The following is a 22,293-nucleotide window of genomic DNA, read 5'->3' as shown; positions in this document are numbered from 1 at the left end:
GTTTATTTCAGTAGCCTAGGAGATAACCTGAGGGTAATCTCCAGATTACCTGTTCTGAATTGGAACAGTCCAGAGAATCAGGGAATTCTGAATAAAATTTGAATTACAGGGTACAAGAATTTAAGAGACCGGAGAGACCATCAAACTAGTTCACTTTATACGTGCTGTCCTGCCCTTGAATAAGAGCTCATGGAAGTCAGCTTACATGAACACTTCTGAGCATTAGAAACACGGCCCAAGGAGGGATATCCTCTGACCATACGTCCCTGCCACTAGCAGATGCCGGGTGCAGCCCTGGGGGCGTTAAACAGCTGGGGCTAGTAAAGAAACTCCTCCCTTGGAGAGGCAACACACCTCTCCTTCATTGGGATGTGCTTTTTTCTTCAACCAGGACAGAGATCATAATACTTACATGATTACAATCTAATTTTGTAAATTATGTGTTCATAAAATGTTGGGTGTTTAGTTGATGTTACTAGGCAGTTATGTCAATTCATCTTAAGGAAATGGCAATACGTATAATTGAGACTTCACTGAGAAAAAGTGGAAAATATGATGAAACGATTACAATATATCATTTATTGACATATTAGAAACATCTCAATGGTGCCATTACATGGATTTTGATACATCTTTGAGCACGTCACCAGCTTGAGACTAGGATGAAACGCTAGAGAATCAGTTCAAGCAGCGCACAATACGTCTGAGGCACCAACACACAGAAAAGAGGAGGGTCAGACACACCCTGCATTTGCAAGGTACCATTTACTCAACGAAGTTTTAAGAGAATAGACAATGAGTTTCATTTTTTTTTTTTCTGGAAAAAAAAAAAGGCTTTGGAATGTCACCAAAGGTCCAGACTTTAAGCTTTAGGCTCACATTCTGTCATATATTTTGATAAACAGTCCAGAAACTCTTAAGTAGTTGAATTACTGAAACTATAGTTTGCAGCTAACTTAATAAGTGACTTCAGGATTCCAAAAAGACAAGCTAACCTCTGATCTAGAAAGCATGTTTGAATCTAAAGTCTACTTTTAAAAAGCATTCTTATGAAGTTCATTGACATGGACAAAATAGCGCATTTATGCATAATCTATGAGAAAGTATTTTGGTTGTTGTACCGGTGTGGAACAGTCTAATTCCGCTAATGCATCGTCAAGTAGTGATGAGATAAGATACTATCCTGATGACTGCCTATTGAAAGGCTAATGCAAAGGTCACGACTGACTGATGCAGGCAATGAGTGGCATGAGAATACCTGATATGACACATTTGTGCAATGGACCGGCTGTCCTGAATGAGCAACTCGTCATGTTTGATGTTTCACCTAAGCTAATCACTATAAATGGACCACAGTCACTACTTAGGAAAAATTGAGTTTCCAAATCTTAGCTGGGAAACTAGGTTTAGGGGGAAAAAATGCTCCTATGTAATGTCTTGCTATACCCACAGCTGGATACTACTAGCAGAGATTAGTTTTAACTGACACTAACAGCTGGAAAAGTATGTAAAATGGGTTCTCGCTCTCTCTCTCTCTCTCTCTCTCTCTCTCTCTCTCTGTGTGTGTGTGTGTGTGTGTGTGTGTGTGTGTGTGTGCGTGTGTGTGTTTGCATTTAATGAGCTGCTGAGAATGATGGGTGTCTGTATGATTCTCTCTTTCATGCATTGGAAAGTTGTTTCTTTGCCTGGAATTGTTTCTACTCAGTAAAAACTATTAATGATTTAATGATTCTGAAAATAACAGAGTTGTCCGCACTAAACCAAGTTCACGAGCTATAGATTTTGGCTAATTTATGTGCTTTCCGTATTTTCTTCCCTTCCTACAAAGTATGAGACCATTAGCCCTCATGTTCGACATGCATTTGCCAAGGATCCTGAAGGCCCACCATTAGTGTTGATTAGACATCTTACTAAAGCACAATTTGAATTGTCTTAAGTTAACGGGAGAGCCTAGCTAGCCAGTCAGCACCCACATTTCTATACGGCTTTGTTGTTCTTGACATATGCCTACCATGCATTCAATAGGTCTAGCAGGTGAGAGCAACCGAGGTGATGCCCCAGGAGAAATCCGGCCATGTCTAGATATACTTTTGGTTGTCACAGCTGGGGAGAGGGTGTTACTGCCATCTCGTGAGTGGAGGCCAGAGATGCTGATAAATATCCTGCAATGCACAGGACGGACAGCCCTCCAAACATACCCCCAATCTTGTTTTGTTTAACAATCATTAACTATTTTTTTTGAATATTCACATAAATTTCTAGCAAAGGTAATTATTGAAAAATTGTATAATACATAGATTTTATGTGGCAGAATTTTTTACTTTACACATAAGTTCAGAGATCAGTACTTTTAAAAATAACTGGGGATCTCATGAAGATACTTGAACTTTTCCAGGTAAACTTTATTCCATTTTGTGTAGTAGGTGTATTATTTGAGATATTGCTTCAGCGGTCTCAAATAAATTAAAATTACTTCTTATCCAGTGACTTCTGTCTGTGCTGGGCACAATGGTGGGCACATTCATGTATTGTGTCATTTAATTCTCACCACAACCCTGTAAGGTGAGGCATTACTAATCCTATTTTACACATGAGGGGACAGAGATTCAGAAAAGTTAAGCTGCCTGCTCAAGGTCACACAGCTGGTAAATGATAAGACTCAAGGTCACATAGCTGGTAAATGGTATACAAATCCAAATACATCAAACTCAAAGCCTTTACGCTTCCCTCTGCATGATACTGTCCTCAGGAACTATTGAACTTTTTAACTACAGAGCAAATAGATCTCAGCAGCACGAGGGGAAACATAAATGGGAATAACCAAAAATATATTCATCTAAGGTGTAGTGACATTATACAGAATGTGTTAGGTTTCTACTTCCCTTCTTGGGTTTGCTCAGAGCAGCCTAAAAGGGCTGTGTAGGTTATTTCTACAAATCTCTTCTCACCGAGATAATTCAGGAAGGGAATCAATCAGATTTTTCTTCAATTACCCAGATAACTGAAGGGGAAATGAGAGTTTGCACTCCCAAAAATCTTTAGGCTGCAAAGTGAATGGTCCCCACTGCTTCTAACCTGAGAACCGCCCACTTTACCTTTTAATCTATGCATACCCCATCCCCAGTTGTCCTTTGAGTTTTGAGAATCATCTAGAAATGCTTCTTATAGCTCTAATCTATAATTGTATAACATTCAACTCCAAGTTAGTTCACCTTGACTGCTTTTCACAAGATTTCAACACAAGAGCCTGAGTCTCGGGAAAGCTTCATTCCTGGAGCAAGATTTGTCTCTAAGGCATCTGCTACCATGACATATCGTAATTCAGGGGCCACATAGATGGGCTATTTGGGTACTCAGAGCACATACAAATTAGTATGTGAACAGAGTATATTACTGGAGAGCTGAACAATTTTAACCACACCACGATTTACAGTTCCCGGATAGAGTCAGAGCCAGGACACACAGGCCAGAGCCTCTTCCATGGGGGAAATATGCCTCTACTCAGATAGAACCCAGATACCCAGATTTAGTCACTGAGGGGTTGGTTTGGGGCTTTGTACATTCTAATAAATGTTAAAGCCTCATTTTCTATGTAGGCACTTAATAGATTTATTACAAATGACATACTCCAAATACTACCTCCTGATTTCCATTCTTCTTTTCTGTTTGTCTGATAGAAAATTACTGGTATCCTTAGCTTAGATCATTGTAGTCGCTGTTACCTTCAAACTCAAAGGCTTTCTTCCTTTGGAGAATTTTTTAAAATTGTATCTTCAAAACCCAATTATCCTGAGCTCTTTTCAAGTAGGCCTATAAAACCCGGGGATTATTCTCAGAAGTGAATAATCTGCTTTCGTACCTTCTGAAGTGACCACGCTTCCACATTAAGGAATGATTAAGGAATGATCAGGAAGCAGTCTCATCCACAGCCCCTTTCGTAAACTATATAGGTTTTTTTTAAAGCCTTTCTAAAACTTCTAGGTCATGATTTCTTCAAAATCAGACAGCTGCTTCATTTGCTCAATTTGCATAGAATGCCTTCTGAGGAGCTTCTTTTTACTTCTTAAGTCAACTCTCTTTGGTGAAGTCGGAGCAACAGGAACCATAGATTTTAAGCCACCAGCAAGAGGGGAAGAAGATTTGCTGCTAGATCTAATATCCGGAATAGGTGGGTTCAGATTCACGTTTAAAGGCGGCAGGAAGCCAGGTCTCGTTTGAGAAATGCGATCAAGGAGCAGCGTTCCAGAACCCCGTCGTTCTAGAAGATGTGGCGGCCTGCGGCGGGCTGAGCTGGGGGAGGTGCTAGGCACGGCGTCCAGGGACTCCCGAGAGCCATGGAAAAGGGACAAATGGGAGCTGTTGAGCTTCTTTCTATCTAAAGGTCCTTTGCTGGATTCAAGGACAATGGTGTTGGGAGGGTCAGGCCCTGGCTGTGAGTCTAAGTCGTAGAGGTCATTTTCCAGCCGTTTGAAGGAGGCTGGCTCCTTGAGCGCAGAGGGCCCCGACGGACCCATAGCACATTTCTCTTGGTCAACAGGGAGCGTTCCTCTCCTGGCCAGACGCGGGTGGGGAGCCTGACCTTTTTCATAGGCTGCTTTCCAGGATGCCGGTGCTGAAGAGACTGGAATCTTTAGAACCTGCTCTGTGACTGTGTGAAAGAGGGCAGGGTCTTTGCTATCGATACTATTGGTTCTGGAGAGGGGTCCCCTTTTAGGGAAGGACACATCACTGATGCTCTTGATGACCTCGTTGTCTGTGCTGGCACCATGGGTCTCGTCCTGACGCGTCGAGACGGCCAGCACGGAAGGCGCGATCAGGCCCCAAGGTTCAGACTGGAGCCGCTTCAGCTGAGGCAAACGGGCCCTTTTGAGATTACTGACTTTCCTGGTCGGTGATCCAGGCTCATTCAGAGCCTTGGAGGCGTTACAACTGCTTGGATGCCCTGCTTGGAGGCTGAAGAAGTGATCTTCCTTCTCAGCGAGTGGAGAGTCCAGGCCTGGAGCCTTCAGCTCTATGTCAGAGGGAGACGCACACAGTGGAGGCGACTGCCTGTCTTCTACTTTGGGTGAAGGCGGGACATTAAGATACTGTTTGGTGGTTTTGGTGCCTGAAGATGACTTATCTGTTGTGATAATAATCACCTCCTTCCCTTTGGCTTTGCAGGCATCAAGGAGATGTTTCAACGCATCCTTGTCATCTGCATTTATTGCATAAACCAGAGCTGAAGCCCCAGTGCGATCCTCAAGGCTGGGGTCTGCTCCATTCTCCAGTAATAAGGAGACCACTTCTCCTCCAGCTCTTCTGATGCACGCATGGATGAGGGCGGTCTTGCCAGACTTATCTTGGATATTAGGGTCTGCCCTGTTGTCCAGCAGGTACTTCACCATCTTGGACTTGCTGATGCTTTGCTGGTCCACATGCTTGGTGATGCAAGCCACCATGAGAGCTGTTTCACCTTTGTCATTGCTTTCGTTGATGTAAGCTCCCCCTTCCAACAGTAGTCTGGCCAACCTGAGCCTCCCCAGCCACACAGCCTTTAGCAAAGAGTTTCCATCAGTCCTCAATTCAGTGTCATCGTCCATCATACCGGCTACAGTTTGGAGTATCTGAGCTGCGGTAGCAATCAAACCTAGCAAAGGAAGAAGAGGGGACAAATGTCAGATCTTTACAGCAGATCTGTGCAGCATGGTTATTACGCGGTCTGGGCACAATCATATCCCAACCTGACCCCAACTTACATTGACTTGGCCAACTTATCTAACATTGCTGAGTAGTTTCTGCAACTGTAATGAGTGTGTCGGGGTCAGGGGAGGGATAGTAGTAACTTAGCTCATAGGGTCATCGTGAAGACTGTGTAAGAGAGTGTGTACAAAACACCCACATGAAAAGCACTTAACATAATGCTTAGCATAGAGTAAACACTTGTTTGAATGCAAGATGTTATTGTGTTGACTGCACAGCACTTATCCCAAATGTAGAACTCTGCATTCCTTAGAAAAAGGTTTGCGATTATTCTCTTCACTGCTGTATCCTCAGCATTTCGCAGTGATTCACATGTAATGAATAGGTGCCTCATAAATAACTGTTTAATGTGTTGTTATCGGTGTGCCTCAGAAAGACTATTAGGAAACACATCAGAATGTTGATCCTTATTCTGGGCAGTGGGATTATGAGTGGTTTCATATTTTTCTTTTTGCAGTTTTCCCAAAATAAGTATGTGTTATTATAGCAATGGAGGTTGGGGGGATGGGGACGTGGAAGCGACTGTAAAACAGAATCGCTCTCTATCCCTCTCCAGGTTGTAGTCCTCACTTCTCCAGCAAGTGTCAGAATTTGTGTTCCCCTTATTCAGAATAACGCCATGCTACGTTCTCCCCTCTGATTGAACGGAGAGGAGGCAGAGAATGGAGAAGGGGATTGCATTTTGCTCACAAATGTCAGGAAATACAGCTCAGACCAAAGCTTTCTCAGCTGAAGTTTGTCAAACCTCAGTTTCCTGTTTTGATTCTTTTGCCAGTTCCCTCATTCCTGTACTCAAAATCTCCAACCTACGTGTTGCTTGAGAGGCCCTTCAGAAACAAGGAGAGATGGGCATCCCAGTCTTGCTGCCCTGCCAGCCCATGGGTACCACACTGGCCGGGTCTCTGCCAGCACAACCCCGTCACATAGACTTTTTGTGCCTTGAGGCTCCTCATGAGCAGATGGCTCATGTGGTCTACCTACCACAATGCCCGAGTTTCCACCTCATCTGATTCACATCATTCTCTCTCTTACTCTATTCTCCTAAGCAGTTATTTTATAATACTCTGTTAAGTTAGAAGGCAAAAGATTTTCTTGGTTGAAATTGAAAGATATATATACATCCCTCTGAAAAATTTAATACATGAATAGATACTTGCTATTTAAAAAAAAAAAAAACTAAAGTACATGTACGTATATAAAGAGGAAGGGGTCTTCTTTATTCATCTCCCATTCCTCCTTGAAGTCACTCCCCCGCCTCTTCAGAAGTAACCATGGTTAAGAGTCTAGTGTGTATCTTTCTGCTTCTTCAAATGCATTGTTCTGATAACTACGTGAGTCTGCTGTTCCTGTGTTTGTGTGTTCTGCTGGATTTCCTGCCAATCTACCGTAATCCGACGGCACTGTGTGTTTATTAAACACACTGACAACAAATCTCCATTTCTGTCTCTCCGTCTCCTTCCTCTCTTCTCCTTCATTCTCCTACTGATCTGTGTGTGCTTGTGTGTGATGGTCTTTCTCTCTCCTCTTTCTGTCAATTTCAATCATTTTATTCCTTTATGGTCCTACGTACCATTGTTGTGTTAAAGCCCTAGGCATCGATAAGCTTGTCAGTCTCGGAACTCTGGAGAATTGAAGAATTTCCAAGGACTAGATAAATGAGTGGAATTTCCAGAGAAAGCATGCTTCTTTCCACTTCATCGAAGGGGTCCTTCTTCTCCTGGCCTCAACCTACCTCTCTAGACTCATTCCCTGCCCCTCCCATCATCTTCACATTCTGTCTTCCAATCTCACTTCTCAGATGCATCACTCTTCACATGTGCTTCCTCTTGGCACTGTTCATGTTTCTAACTATAAGGCCTCCCTGCTCTTCTTTAATTATTCATCATCCCCCAAACTTCAGCTCAAATGTTACTTCCTTTGTACTCAAAAGGAAAATCACTCAAGATCAAAGAGGGAGGGTTGAGTGAAATTACAGTGACTCATCCTCAGACTATATAAAGAACTCCTACAAATCACTTCCTCCAAAAGAGGATACACAAATGACCAATAAACACATAAAAAGATACTCAGCCTCGTTAGCACTCAAGGAAAATCAAATTAAAGCAAAACAAAATACCATTTTAGAATAGCTAAAATTAGACAGACTGACAATACCAAGAGGCATGCAGACAGGAAGCAACAGGAACCTGTTGGGAGTATAAATAAATTGAACTAAACTGAACTCTGACATAGTAATTCCATGCCTAGGTTTATACCTGTGGTAGTTTGCAAATGACAGCCACGAGGTCCTCCCCTCCTGGTACATACACCAGGAGTCAGCCTTGTGACTTGCTTTCACCTATAAACTGTAACGTTGTGTGACTTTCTTTCTTTTTTTTTTTTTTTTAAAGACGGGGTTTCACCATATTGGTCAGGCTGGTCTTGAACTCCCAACCTCAGGTGATCCGCCCACCTTGGCCTCCAAAGTGCTTGGATTACAGGCGTGAGCCACCGCGCCCGGCCCAGACAAAGCCTGAGTACAGCTTGCAGCTTTCAACTTTGCTGTCTTGGAACCCAGCTGCTGTGTATAGAAGTCTGGAGTACCCACCAGGAAGGGCACATGAAATTTTACCTGATAGCGCCAACTAACTGCAAGAATGTGAGTGAGACAGTCTCAGCCCAGCCAGCCCCGGCCAGCCCCTAGAAGATTTCGACTGCATTAGGGAACCCAGGTGAGACCAGCGGAAAAAACACCCAGAGGCTGGGCCAAGCGTAGAGAAGAATAAACTAATATGTGTACCAAAAGACATCAGCAGTACTATTCATCAAAGAGAAAAACTGAAAACAACGCATCAGGAGGAAAATAGGCTGGGCATGGTGACTCACAAGTCTAATCCCAGCTCTTGGGGAGGATCTTTTGAGACCATGAGTTTGAGGCTAGCCAGGGCAACATAGTGACACCCTGCCTCTAAAAAAGAAAAAGCTGGATGTGATGGCTTGCACCTATAGGCGTGGCTACCCAAGAGGCTGAGGCAGATGGATTGCTTGAGCCCAGGAGTTCAAGGCTGCAGTGAACTATGATCACGCCACTGCAGTCCAGCCTGAGTGACAGAGCTAGACTCCATCTCTTAAAAAAGAAGAAAATAGATAAAGCAAATGTAGTATATTCGTACTCTGGAATATCATACACCATATTGTATAGGCTCTCTCTTTTTTTCTCTTACACACGTGCAAGCACACACATAAATATGTAAAACTAGATACCACATGCCCTGTGTTCCTTAATACTTTGCAACTTTCTATGAATATCCATCTTGTTAATCACCTGGGTCAGCCCCCTCCATAGAACCTTGTACCCCTCAAGGGAGAAATACCGTCCTTTCTCCCTTTTCAGCTGAGGGACAATTAAAAAGTAGGCTAAAGGAAAAGATGGAGGGAAGGAGGAAAAGCAGGTGAGACGGAGGAGGGATGGATAATCGGGTTACATTTTACATTGTGTGCAGTGCAAATCACTTACTTCCAGTCTAGCTCAAAGTCAAGAAAGGGAAGAAGAGAAGCAGGAAGGGAGGCAAGGAAGAAAGGAAGGGAGGAAAGAAGATGGTATATGTAGAAGAGTGCTTCTCTCCCTTCAGCTGGAATCAGTGGCCGCCTCCTCCGCTATGCTCAAGTCTTGTCCCTTGTGGTCTGAAATACCTATATCTAGCCCACCGATAGTCATAATATTCTGTGTGCTCAGTGACTTGTTTTGCAAGTTGTCCACAACCATTTTTTCACTGTGGGCCTCCCAACTGAAATTCCTTAAATGATAAAATGCAGGAGCTTTGTCTGAGGACAGAATCAGGTGCTTACCTCACTCGTAGCCCAGATAAAATATGCTGGGCCAACGTTAACCGTTAGCATGCTGCAATAATTCTACACTTTTCATTTTAAGAATACTGGGCGTGGCAGGGCACAGTGGCTCAAATGGCTGTAATCCCAGCATTTGGGAGGGCGAGGCGGGTGGATCACCTGAGGTCAGGAGTCCAAGACCAGCTTGGTCAACGTACTGAAAGCCCACCTCTACTAAAAATACAAACATTAGCCAGGCGTGGTAGCGCACGCTCATAATCTCAGCTACTCCGAAGGCTGAGGCAGGAGAATTGCTTGAACCTGGGAGGTGGAGGTTGCAGTCAGCTGAGATCACCCCATTGCACTCCCTCAAAACAAACAAACAAACAAAGAGAATACTTGGCTTAAAAGACTGGTGTTTACATAGCCACAGTTGACAATAGCCTCACAAATTACAGCAGACTAAATTCATGCATCAGCCCAGATTTGCGTAGCCACACCTACTTTCCCTGTCATGGGTGTTACACACTTACCTTGCTTTCTTGCCTGAGTGGTCTTGGCAAAGTCCAAACTTTTCCCACAGTTTTAGTGTCAGGCCATTTGCTGCTGTTGTCTGCTGCAAATAGTGGACCCCTACACCCGGTTTCTGCTGACCAGAAGAAACTGACTCCGGCCTGACTTTCTCCAGCAGTTGTCTGGAAAAACTAGGTCATTCAACCAAGAAGTAGGAGGGAGTTAACCCTTTGTAGAACCGATGTTGACCAATAGGAAATAGAGGATGGGAAAGAGATGTCACACGGACGCTTCTCCCTCTCCTCACCCAACTGCCTGTTCCAGGATGCAATTGGTTATACAGTTTCCATATGGTGGAATAATCAGTGCATTCGTCATGAAGCTGTGTCTAGCTCAATCATGTATCCCCTTGTATTTGCTTTTCCTCCTCCCTTGCGTCACTTTTCATTTTCCTTCATTCCTATTCCCCAGGGTTTAAGCCCAATAAACTGTTAATCTGCAGGTTTTTGCTCCAGCCTGACGTTAATTGCCTCCCCTGAACCATGAAATGCCCCTTTCATGAAGGTTTTCCTACCATTTCACAGATGAGGAAACTGAAGCCAAGAGTGATGGCTTGCCCATGGTCATTCAGGGATCAGTGCGTGACTCTGACGATCTCTCACAAGCTGCAGTGACTCTTTCTTTCTGATATCATCTCTGCCTTCCCCGACACAGAGTGAGGCTGACGGTTTATATTACTTGACTTGCCCCATGTGCAAGGCTGACTTAACCTTGGGTGGATTTTGAAATTGAGACTGAGAAACACCAATTATGCTGGGCCGTTTGTAGGGAACTCTGGATGTAAGAGCTGCGTTTGTGGGTTTGCCACAAGTGCAGAGAAGCAGAAAAGGTGACGTGCCGAGGAAGAAGAATGGAGTAAACACACTGAGAAGCTGAGATGAGCGGCAAGGAAAGAGTACTTTTCCTCTCTTCTCAAGTTTCAACTGTCTTTGGAGTCCATGAACACCTGAGAAGCCTTCCAATAAATTAGCATGTTTTTGTTCCTGGTGGCTTGAATTAACTTCTGTTGCTTACAACCAAGTAAACCTTGACTAAAACAATGGCATTACGTGTGCATTCATTCATTCGTGATCAAACATGTATTAGCTATCTACTCACTTATTCATTAATGATCAAACATATACTGACTATTCCACGCTAGGTGTTAAGGATAAAGAGATGCATAAAATTCAGGAATGGTTGCTAAGGTATTTACAATTTAGAAGGAAGGCAGATGTATGTTTTAACCATGGTAATAAACATTTGTGGTATGCTTGCCACAAATTGCCAGGCAATGTGCTGAACACTTTATATGCATTATGTTATTTAATACTTACAGCAATAGTATGAAGTGGGTACTGTTATTATCTCTATTTTATCAAAAATGAAACTGAGTCTCAGGAAGATAGTCACTTACCCCAAATCACCCAGGCAATCTGTTGCGGAGCTGGAATTCAGATCCAGGCAGTCTAACTCCAAAGATCGTGTTCTCAGCCTCTGCATGACATAAGTCCCAGAATGGAAGACAAATATAAAACAAGGAGACACGAGTGCCAGGAGGGACTCAGAGTGCAGATTAGGAAAGGACTCACAAAAAGAATAAAATTGAGCCAGCACTTGAAAAACATGAGTGGAAATTTGTTGAACCAAAAGAGGGAAGTCATTACATTTAGGGGCAAGTACAAGTTCAAAGGCAGAAGGTAGCAGAGCATGGACATTTCAAGAACTTGAAGATTGGTGCATGGTGGTGGTGGGAAGTGCATTGATGAAGCAAGCTAATATGAGATCGTCTAGAGAGCTCAGTTTCAAAGTTTCTTGCCACCTTGTCCTCCAGTCTGACATTCGTTATGTGGAAATAGGAAACCAATACAGAATTCTAAGGAAGAGAATGACATGATCATTGGCCACAATGTGGGGGATAAATTGGGAGGCTGGGGGGTCACCTAGGAGCCTCTGAGAGAGGAAGAGTTTCAGAAACGGCACAGCAGGGAGATAGAGGAAGAGTCAAGCTGGAGAGATGTTTGCAAGGTTTTCGTCCATTCGACGAAAGTGTCAACAAAATCTAATTTACCTTAATTTGAAAATGTATCTCCTTTTGTGCATCACAGTGAATAAATATTAAGAACACCTATTATTGGAAATATGAGATGATTTACAGGATCTCTAAGCTTGTTGGAGAGAAAGGAAGCAATCTGGGTTGACAAAAGCTGACGCATTCCTAGAATGTGGAAATCCCACCCACTTTGGCTTCTCTGGGGAGAATATTTTTGTCTTAAAAAATTAGCAAATATAAAGTGTTTTTTTTTTAACTTTCATAAGAAGAGTAAACTGGGAAGTGAGCGGTTTGCCTTGTTCCTCCCTTGCTGTCCTCCCCCTCTCTCCCCGCTTCCCCCTGCCCCCAACCCTTACTATCCCTTTCACCTCTCTGGGCTGTTTTCTGCCGGACTCATTTTTATTTTAATGGTGGCCAATGTATTTTACAAGGGCACAGGGGCTGGAGGAGAAATGCTGAAGACTAAAATATTACCAGTGTCAAAAATTAAAATGATGCCTTCTTTCACGGAGACAAGTAGACAGAAGTGTTTGGTATCTTTGTCCTGAAGTCCTTTGATTATTTTATTGTCCCCAAAACTAAGGTTGTCTTATATTTTTTTAAGCTGAGAGAAGCCATCTTGTCCAATCTTCCCTGTTTAGCAACAGGAAACTTAAAGGCAGGGATTAAAGCTTTTATCTCTCTGAATCCAGGGTCTTTCACTCGATGCCTTCTTGGATCTTTTGGCCTGAGTCATTTAGGCCAAGATTACATATGGAAGGTCTGACGGCCAATTTAGCCCACAGCCATGTCTTGCTTGGCTGGCACTGTGTTTTAAATTTTCTTTGAATGTTTTAAGATGGATTATTCACTGTTCCGTTTGAAAATTCACTGACCTGTCATACTCTGCAGTCTTACAATTGGCCTGATTCATACCATCAGGTGACTTAACTGGCCTGTGTAGGGATGCAGATTTGTGTATAAAAGTAAAATACATGATATATAAAGTCATGATGCTGGGGTTTTGTCCTTCCTGTGATTTCCTAGCTGCTTCTCTCTTCAGAGTTGTTAGAAGGCCGAAGTAAGCTAATTGGTGTAGACTTTTATGTAAACTTTAAAGTATGGTGTGCTTTATAAATTAAACATGAGCCATTATAAATTATGTAACTAACACTTAATTACCTTAGTGCAGATACAATGTCATACACTTTATTTCCCCTTCTTTGAGTCACACTGACATTGGATTTCCAATTAAATGTTCCTTGTTTGTCACAGTGAAGATCTCCCAGATGGTAAGGGAAGGAATTATACAAAAAAGAAGGGTCTACAGACTTGCCAACACCTTCAAAGTTCCTAGACCTCTGAGAAAGAGCTTGGATATACACTTTCTAGTGCTTCGAGATCCGAGTAAGTTTCCAGGACTTTATAATATATGTACTTTGTAATCATTTTATCTGTGGTTATAGCCTTAATCTTGTTTCACCTCCATTTTCTCAAGTACTTCTAATATATGCAAAGCTGACATCTTGTAGATCCTTATAAATTGCTTTAAATTCTTTGTGGAACAAAGTATATGATCAATAAACATTTATGAGATTGATCCATATGAAGTTGCTGTTTCAAAATGGTTTTAAAAACCATCAATGTCACATATTTAAAGTACTTGTCAGAATACACTTTAGTGCTGTGACTGCCCCATAATCCAAGCTCCTAAGGATGTGGAAGGATTATAAGCTAGAGAGGTAGAAGACCTGGATTCTAATCCCATCTCTGCTACTAAGTGCCTGAGTAATTTCAGGAGAGCATCATTTTGCCAAACGAGTAGAATAACCCCAATCTTGCCTACTTTACAAGATTGTTATAAGGATCAAATGATAGGCAATATGTCCACACTCTCTATAAAGTCCTGTTAAAAAATGTAAGAGGCTATTACACACTGAACTAAGCTCACCCAGAATTCCTGCCACTGAGCCTCTCTCTCTGCCTAACCGCCTCGGTGTGTGCTGAGGGAAGTGTTCACGACCTGGACAAGTTATTCAGCCGCTCTTGCCTCACTTTCCTCATCTGTAAAATGGGGATAATCATAGGACACCAATTTGCGGTGCACTGGCTTAGCACGGGACCTTGGCACATGGTAAGCGCTTAATAAATGCTAGATTTTTTTTGAGAAGTTTGGGTACACCTTCCGAAACCCAGGGAGACCACAACATTTGGCTGTAGTTGTCGTGGAAGCTTGGGAGATTTTTTGGATTTCTTTCCAAAAAAATAAAACCTCTGCTCCCTCCTTTCAGTGTCTAACACCCAACACAATTCCCAGTTTGCCAGTCTTTCCACAGACATGATCTCCTTGACCAGCCTCCACTGGCACTTCCGCAAGGAAAGCATTATCAAGGATTTACAGAGACTTAAAATCTGAAGTTTAGACACATTTAGTAATTTTGTCTAAGGGCACAGATTTGTAAGCGCTACAGCTTTGATTTAAACTCTTCCTCTGATCCCAAGTTCAGAGCTATTTCACGCAGGGATTCCACTCAAGCACATTTTCCCACCACTGCAATCTGGCAGAATTGAAGCGCGCAGCCATTGCTAGTTCCATAAACCTGGACAAGTTCCTCGGCCGCTCTTGCCTCACTTTCCTCATCTGTAAAATGGGGATAATCATAGGACACCGATTTGCGGTGCACTGGCTTAGCACGGGACCTTGGCACATGGTAAGCGCTTAATAAATGCTAGATTTTTTGAGAAGTTTGGGTACACCTTCCGAAACCCAGGGAGACCACACCGTTTGGCTGTAGTTGTCGCGGAAGCTTGGGAGATATCTTGACACTCCGCCTCTTCCTTCTGCAGTCACGGGAAGCAGTTAGAAGCAGATCAGAAATCGAACACGTTTGCTTCTGCGATTCGAGAGCCCTTTCTGGCGCGGAGCTGGGGGCGGCCTGACGTAGCCGCCCTGGACGGAGAGCAGCGGTGGCCCGGGGCCAGGGCGCCTGGCGGCTCCGCGCGCCGCGCGCCTCTGGCGGCCGGGCTCTGTCCGAGGTGCTGAACTCCGGGCTCCGGCCGCGCCGGCGGGGTGTGCCGGCGTCCCTGCCTGCCAGTGCCCGCTGGCATCTTCAAGGCCGAGCGTGGGGGTCAGGTGAGACCAGGGCGGTAAGTGCTTCTCCCATCATTTCTCAGAAATGCTTAGATGCCTACTTCTTACAATTTTGTGCGCATCGTCAGGATCATAACCTCTCACCGCCAGCTCCTCACAGGTTTCTGCAAAAATTTACGACCTTTCTCCCCCTTCAGTCCCTGCAAAAATCCAGACACCTATCACCCAGCCCCGCTCCGCAACCATTTCCTACAAAAATCCAGGCCCCTACGCATCTCGTCCCCACGCGTCAATGCGGAAATAAAAAAATGTTAAATCCGCCTTCCATTCCTGTCTCCCACAATTTCCTGTGATAAAAGCAAGCTCTCTCCTACCAGTATCCCACTCCTGCCTGTGGCTAAACAGCATGGACTGACTTCTCGGGAGTTCGAGGTCCCACCCAGGAGAAAAGTGAAGACCCCTGGGGTGCGCTTACCTGGTGGGGACAATCGCCGAACGAGGCCACCTGGGTCCAGGCTACGGGTAGTGTCATTGTTATTCCCAAAGCAAAATCAGGGGGCGGCTCGCACCCCTACCCGCAGCTGGGGGCTGGTTGCCAGAGGGCACTGCCAGACCGAACCAGCGCCGGGAGCCGGGGCTACCCCGGGCCCCGCGGGTCCTGTTGAGTCACTTGCCCAGAACTTCTTCAAGGTTCGTGAATAAAACCTCTGCGTCAGTGCCTTCATAGCAGTCCACCGCTCCTCCAAGTTGCGGTGGAAACAGGGGAGTTTGGGGGTTGGTTTTGTTTGGGTTTAAGAGAAAGAAAGAAGCATGAAAGAAAGACAGGAGTCACCCGGGTTCCGCGCCTCGGGTGTGCAGGTCTCCTGCGCAGCCCCAGCTCTCCGGCTCGGTCTTCGGCTGGCTGTGCTGGCTGACGACGCGCTGCTGCCCGCTGGCGCTGAGAGCAGCTCTCCAGCCGCGACGGGCGAGGGTTGTGTGGGTGTGCGAGCTGCGAGGAAGGAGGAAGGAGGGGGCCGCGGGGGTGGGAAGCGCCTACCTGCAGCAGCGGCGCCCGCCGCCCCACCCCCTCGACCCCAGCTCCTGCAGCTCTGACTCAATCAGCAACTTAGCCGGGGGCTCCGAGACCCAGGAGCGTGAGCGCAGAGCAGGCGCAGGCACCCCTGGGGTCCGGAGAAGTGAAAGGACGCTCCCAACGCCTGACGTTGCAGGTCTCAGACCCTGGCAGGGATTTGAACTCCAGTCTCCTTTGTTCTTTCTGCGGCCCTGCCCTCCTTGGCTTTCCAGGACACGCGCGCGCTGGAATCTCAGGCTGTCTGTCCACAGTATGGGAAAGAGAGGGAGACAGGAGGGTGCCAGTGTGATCCTCAGGACTGGGTGGGGCACAATCTGATGATCGGGGCTGGTTCCACTGCCGTTGGATTTCATTCCAAAGCCATGCTTTACCCCACCGGCCACCTATTCCCTGGTCTCCTGTGGAGTCGTTCGTGGACAATCTTTGTTTCCTTTTTATAAAGTGGTTAATAGTTGCTGTATATGATGGAAAGCATAGGGCATTGTATTTAGAAAGTAAATGATTCATCCTTGTAATCCCAGCACTTTGGGAGGCCAAGGAAGGAGGATCTTTGGAGGCCAGGTATTCAAAATCAGCCTGGGCAACATAGTGAGACTTATCAAAAAAATAGTCTGTACATCTGTACAATAAATAAATAAATAAATAAATAAATACAACTAAAATCCTTTCAAAAAAAAAAAAAGAAAGAAAGAAAGAAAGAAAGTGAGTGCCTTCTCCTTCCTCATCCTGCAGTGTCTGTCCCCAACTAATCAGTTCCCCAGAGGCAACCAGCATTTTTGTCTTGATACATGTTTCTAGACATAGGGGTTCTATTTGCCCTATGTTTTTAAATCCCTACTTCTTGAGTGGTTTTTAGTAATTTATATTTTCCTAAAATGCTGCCCATCTCATCTACGTTTCCAGATTTTCTGGTACAAAGTTACAAATAGTGTCACCTTATATTTGTTTTTCTCTCGATATGTTCTATGCCTCCTTCTTTTTGTGAATATTATTTATTTGCGTTTTCTACTGCTCCATTCCCAATTTTTTAAATCAAGCTGGATGGAGGATTATCAATTTGTCTTTTAAGTGCAAAAATATTGTGTGTCTACAGTATTACTTAGAGAAATGTACCCTCCTAGTATTATTTGGAATGACTGTCTACTGCTTATGGAGTTTTTCTCTCTAAAGCAGTTTCAAAGTTTATGCATTCAAATATATATCTCATCTTTCCCATCTTGCCTAGGGAGGCTTCATATCCCAGAATCACAATACAGTTCCCTAAATGTTCTAGTAATGTATAGCTCTGTTGTTTAGATTATCAGTTCATCTGGAAATTGTACTTGTGCACAGGGTAAGGTAAGGATCTGACAAAGATGAAAGCCCAACTGTCCCAACACCAATTCAGAAAGTCCATTCTTCTCTCACTGATTTGAATGCCACCTTTAACTATGACACTTTAGATTTCTCAAAACAAACTCTACTTGGTTAATGTATGGTATTTTATACAAATACACTGCTAGATTGGAATCATTTATTTATGTTAAGATGAGGTTTATTCCATCTATATTAATAAATAAAAATTGTTTTCTTTTTCTGTTTTAGAGGATGAGGGTTCTCATTCAGCTTTGGTACAAGATTATGCTAACTGTATAGAGTGATTTTGGAAGCATTCCATTTTCCTATACTCTGGAATATTTAAAATATCAACTTAACTATCTGTTCATTGAGAGTTTAATAGAACATACCCATGAAGCCATCTGGGGTTGAAGGATTTTGGGAGGATAGATCTTTGATTACCTTTTCAAATTCATTGACGATTATTGGCCTATTCATCATCTGACCTCTCTTGAGTCAATTTTGGGTAATTTATATTTACCCAGAAAAATGTTCATTTCATCTACATTTTTTAATTTATTGGCATAATGTTACACATTATGCTCCTTTATAATTTTTCATCTCCTTTAAATCTATTCTACATCCCCTTTTTATTCCTGTTGTTGTGTTCCCCTCACTATTTTTGGTGTTTAATGTTATTTTGCTGTGGTTGAATTATATGATCTCCATCATTTCCATGTTGTGGTCTATTTATATGACTAATAAAAAATACTCCATGAGCATTTTCCCTCATAGTTAATGCAGGAAAAAATGTGCATTCTGTGTTTTGGGGCACACACCTGCAAAGTTAATTGCCCACTAACACCTGTATTAGTTCTCTCTCAAAAGACATACCTGAGACTGGGTAATTTATAAAGGAAAGAGGTTTAATGGAGTCACAGTTCCACATGGCTGGGGAGGCCTCACAATCATGGTGGAAGGCAAAGGAGAAGCAAGGTCATGTCTTACATGGCGGCAGGCAAGAGTGTGTGCAGGGGAACTTCCATTAATAAAACCATCAGATCTCGTGAGACTTATTCACTGCCATGAGAATAGGATGGGGGAAACTGCCTTTGTGATTCAGTTATCTCCACCTGGCCCTTCCCTTGACACGTAGGGGTTATGGGAGCTAAAATTCATGAGATTTGGATGGGGACACAGCTAAACCATGTCAGTACACCTTACATCTTTACTTTAGACTGTAGACAGTATAGGGTATTGATTAAGAGCACAGACTCCAGGGTCAGACTGCCTGTATTTAAATCCCAGCTCCAGCACTCACCAGCTGTGTAGTCTTCGATGAAACATGAAATGTCTTTATGTCTTAGTTTTCCCCTCCATAAAACTGGGTTAATAATAGTATCTACTTCCTAGGACTGGGATGAGAGGCAGCTAAGGTAATACATGAAAGACATTTAATGCAGTGTCTGATAGGGAGTAAGAACTCTATATGTGTTAACTACATTTATCTGTCTGACCTATCAGTATTCAAATTAAACTGTTAAAGTCTTCCAAGAGGCTTGAATTCATTTTGTTTTTCAGCAAAAATATATTACTGAGTCTGGGCTATGTGACCTGATCTGCCTTCTTTGGAGTGCTGTAGATTTAGCTGTGAATAAGACAGGCACATTCTCTGCCTTTGCAAAAGGGCCTTCTACAGACTTGTCAGCATCTCTTTGGAGATGTGTGTGTATATATGTGTGTAATCAACTCACATTGTTTTATGAAGCAAAAGGCCTTTTGCAACCTATTCCAGGTCTGCTTTCTTATGGGCATCTCAGCCACTTCCTCAGAGATGCACCTTATGTGCTAGACCTATTTGATTAATAACAACAACAATAATAATACCTTTTTTAAAAAAATGCTAGTAATAGCAATAATAATCTTGAATATCTACTACCATCAATGCCCTCCAGCTAAAGACCACCTGGAACCCACCTATAGTTGAGCAAATTGTCTGTATCACTTGTTGCAGCGAGAGAGGACACATACCATGGAAAATTGTGGGGTGTCTCAAGAGGGGTGTTAGAAAGAATGTGTGATGGAATTCGGGCTGTGGTCACTCTTACAAAGGCAGTTGGATCAGAAGGGAATCACATTAAATGTTATTCTAAAACCTACAAGAAAATTCAGATGTGATCCTAGGGTTCCCTCTTCACTTTGTTTTAAGTCAGTGAAAGTTGAATATTTGTCTACCTCTAGCAGTTTCCCTCTCTAGAGTATATTGTCAGTCAGTCATTGTCCATAGGGAAGAGAAAGTCAGATTCAGAAGTGAGCACTGAGCTCCTTAGACACAGCTGTCAGCAAGAGTCATCTGATTCATTGAATTCACACATATTGGGAGGCCAAGCTCTAGGAGGAGGAAGTGCTTTCCTAGAATCACGTGACAAATCAATACCCTGCCTGCCAGGTCTCTTGAGATGAGCATCGTGTGATTAGACGTATGAAAGAAAATTATAAATTTAAAAATAACTTTTACTAGATTTTAACCACAATGTATTACAGATATATTCTAGAAAATACAGATAAGATATGGACTTACTGTTTCCATCCTTTTATTCCACTTTTTAATTTTGAAAATCACTTCCAAATATTTGTATTTTATATTTAAATTGGCTCGCAATTGATACAAGTAACATAAAACCACGTCTTAAACAAAGAGATGTTTCTTTTCTTCTTTTTTTTTTAAGTGTGGTAAGAACACTTACCCTGAGATCTACCCTGTTAACAAATGAAGTGTATGATACGGTATTGTCAAGCACAAACACAATGTTGTGTAGCAGGTCTCGAGAGGGCTTGCTTTCTCTACGTAACAAAAAGTCTGAAGGTAGGCAGTTGGCAGTGGTGGTTGAGAGGCTCAGAACGTTCAAGGTCGGCAGTGATGCTCTTTCCCTTTCAGTTTGCTAGAAGACTGCTGATAACTCCGAGTGTAGCAACCACATTCCAGATAGGAAAAATGGAAGAGGCGGGCACAGTTACATTAGTCCCTTTTAACAGAAGAGCAAAATCTTCCCGGCAGCACATCTCCCAGTAGACTTCTTGAATCTTTTGATGAGGTATGGGTCATTAACCCCTAATAGTTTAAGGTTAAAAAAAAAAAAGAAAGAAATGGGTCATATGCAACAGGTGCCGGGGAAATGGAAAGCAAGCTTGTGATGATTGACTGAGACCAAGAAATGATTCCTTTCCTTGGTCTGGTGTCATGCCGTCCCAGATAAAATAGAGCTCTGTTAGCAAGACAATAAATGGGAATGGATAACGTGACTGTCACAGTGCTTTTTGTGAAAAATTTGGAAAACACTGATAAGCAAGAAAAAGAGACTATATATACATATATATAATAAACAATGAACATTAATTTACACAGAATTAAATAATGCAGCACATTATACTCATTTGTATGACCCCTTTTCTTCCTTAAAAAGCTATAAAGCTATCAATTCAGATTATAATTTTTTATTCTACTATCTTTCCAGTCATTACATGCTATTCTTCTACTTTATCTTTTTTTGTTTGTTTGTTTGAGATAGAGTCTCGCTCTATCTCCCAGTCTGGAGTGCAATGGTGCGATCTCGGCTCACTGCAACCTCTGCTTCCCAGGTTCAAGCGATTCTCCTGCCTCAGCCTCCCGAGCAGCTGGGATTACAGGCATGCGCCACAATGCCAGGCTAATTTTTGTATTTTTAGTAGAGACAGGATTTCACCATGTTAGTCAGGCTGGTCTCAAACTCCTGACCTCAGGTGATTCACCTGCCTTGGCCACTCAAAGTGCTGGGATTACAGATGTGAGCCACCACGCCCGACTGCTTCTACTTTATTGTGAATGGCTACATTATATTTTAGTGTATGCATTGGATCATGATTTCTTTAACCAATTGTCTGTTTAATGTTAAGTTTTCACAGTTTCTATTTTAAGCACTGCAATGAATACATCTCGGTTAATCTTTTTCAAAATTCTGAGTTATTTCTTTGAGCAAAACATTTGAAATTTTAGACACAGTTTTAATACTTTTGATGTAGACTGAAAAATTATTCTCCAGAAAGATTGTACCAATTTTTATTAATTCTTTCTCATATTTGGAAATGAATCCTCAACCACACTTCATCTAATCATTAACGAAAGTTGGCCATTTGATAGTTCAAAATGAAAGTATCAGGTCATTGTTTTGTTTATTACTAGTCAGGTTGGATTTTTAAAACGTTTACTGGCTATCTTTCTGTAAATTGCCCATTTTCTATGTATTTTTCTGCTTGTGTTTGTGATTAATAGTTTATTATAAAACATAAAGTAAATAATATTGTTCATAATTTCCCTGTACAGAGAGAGAATCACTATTATTTATCTATTATTCATACAAATTCCCTCTGTCTCACTCACACCCTCTTTCTCTCTTCCCCTCCTCGTCTATCTATCTATCTATCTTGTAATTATTTCTTTTGGTTAGATGTCCAAAACAGGTAACAAAAATGTTTATGCTTTCATAGAATGATCAAATTGCTCTCTGAAATGTACCCTGATACACTCTCGTAAGCATTACGGTAATACTATGTTTTAAAATATTTGCTAATTTGAGAGGCAAATTGGAAAGTTTTCTTCTTGTCTGTGCTCAGGTCCTCATTTTGCTGTTCCTAATCTTGGCT

General features: G+C 42.7%; 1 protein-coding gene across 2 annotated transcripts; it reads right to left on the bottom strand.

Annotated features, from left to right (window-relative positions):
- Positions 1-564: 564 nt before the first annotated feature.
- On the bottom strand, positions 565-16,549 carry ANKRD34C (ankyrin repeat domain 34C). 2 transcript variants are annotated; one of them, XM_003921694.4, is made up of 2 exons: positions 15,700-16,549; positions 565-5,629 (listed from the first exon to the last, which is right to left on the bottom strand). In XM_003921694.4, exon 2 carries the CDS (start codon positions 5,583-5,585, stop codon positions 3,978-3,980), a length of 1,608 nt encoding a protein of 535 aa, XP_003921743.1. In that variant the 5' UTR covers positions 5,586-5,629; positions 15,700-16,549; the 3' UTR covers positions 565-3,977. The 2 variants fall into 2 exon arrangements, with proteins under 2 accessions (XP_003921743.1, XP_074256015.1); XM_074399914.1 differs by lacking the exon at positions 15,700-16,549 and adding an exon at positions 11,519-11,593.
- Between the last annotated feature and the right edge of the window lie 5,744 nt (positions 16,550-22,293).

The sequence above is a fragment of the Saimiri boliviensis genome, chromosome 5 (genome assembly GCF_048565385.1).
Source record: "Saimiri boliviensis isolate mSaiBol1 chromosome 5, mSaiBol1.pri, whole genome shotgun sequence".
Lineage (NCBI taxonomy): Eukaryota > Metazoa > Chordata > Mammalia > Primates > Cebidae > Saimiri > Saimiri boliviensis.
Note: the sequence above shows the minus strand (reverse complement) of the source record. Positions and strands in the feature narration are given on the sequence as shown.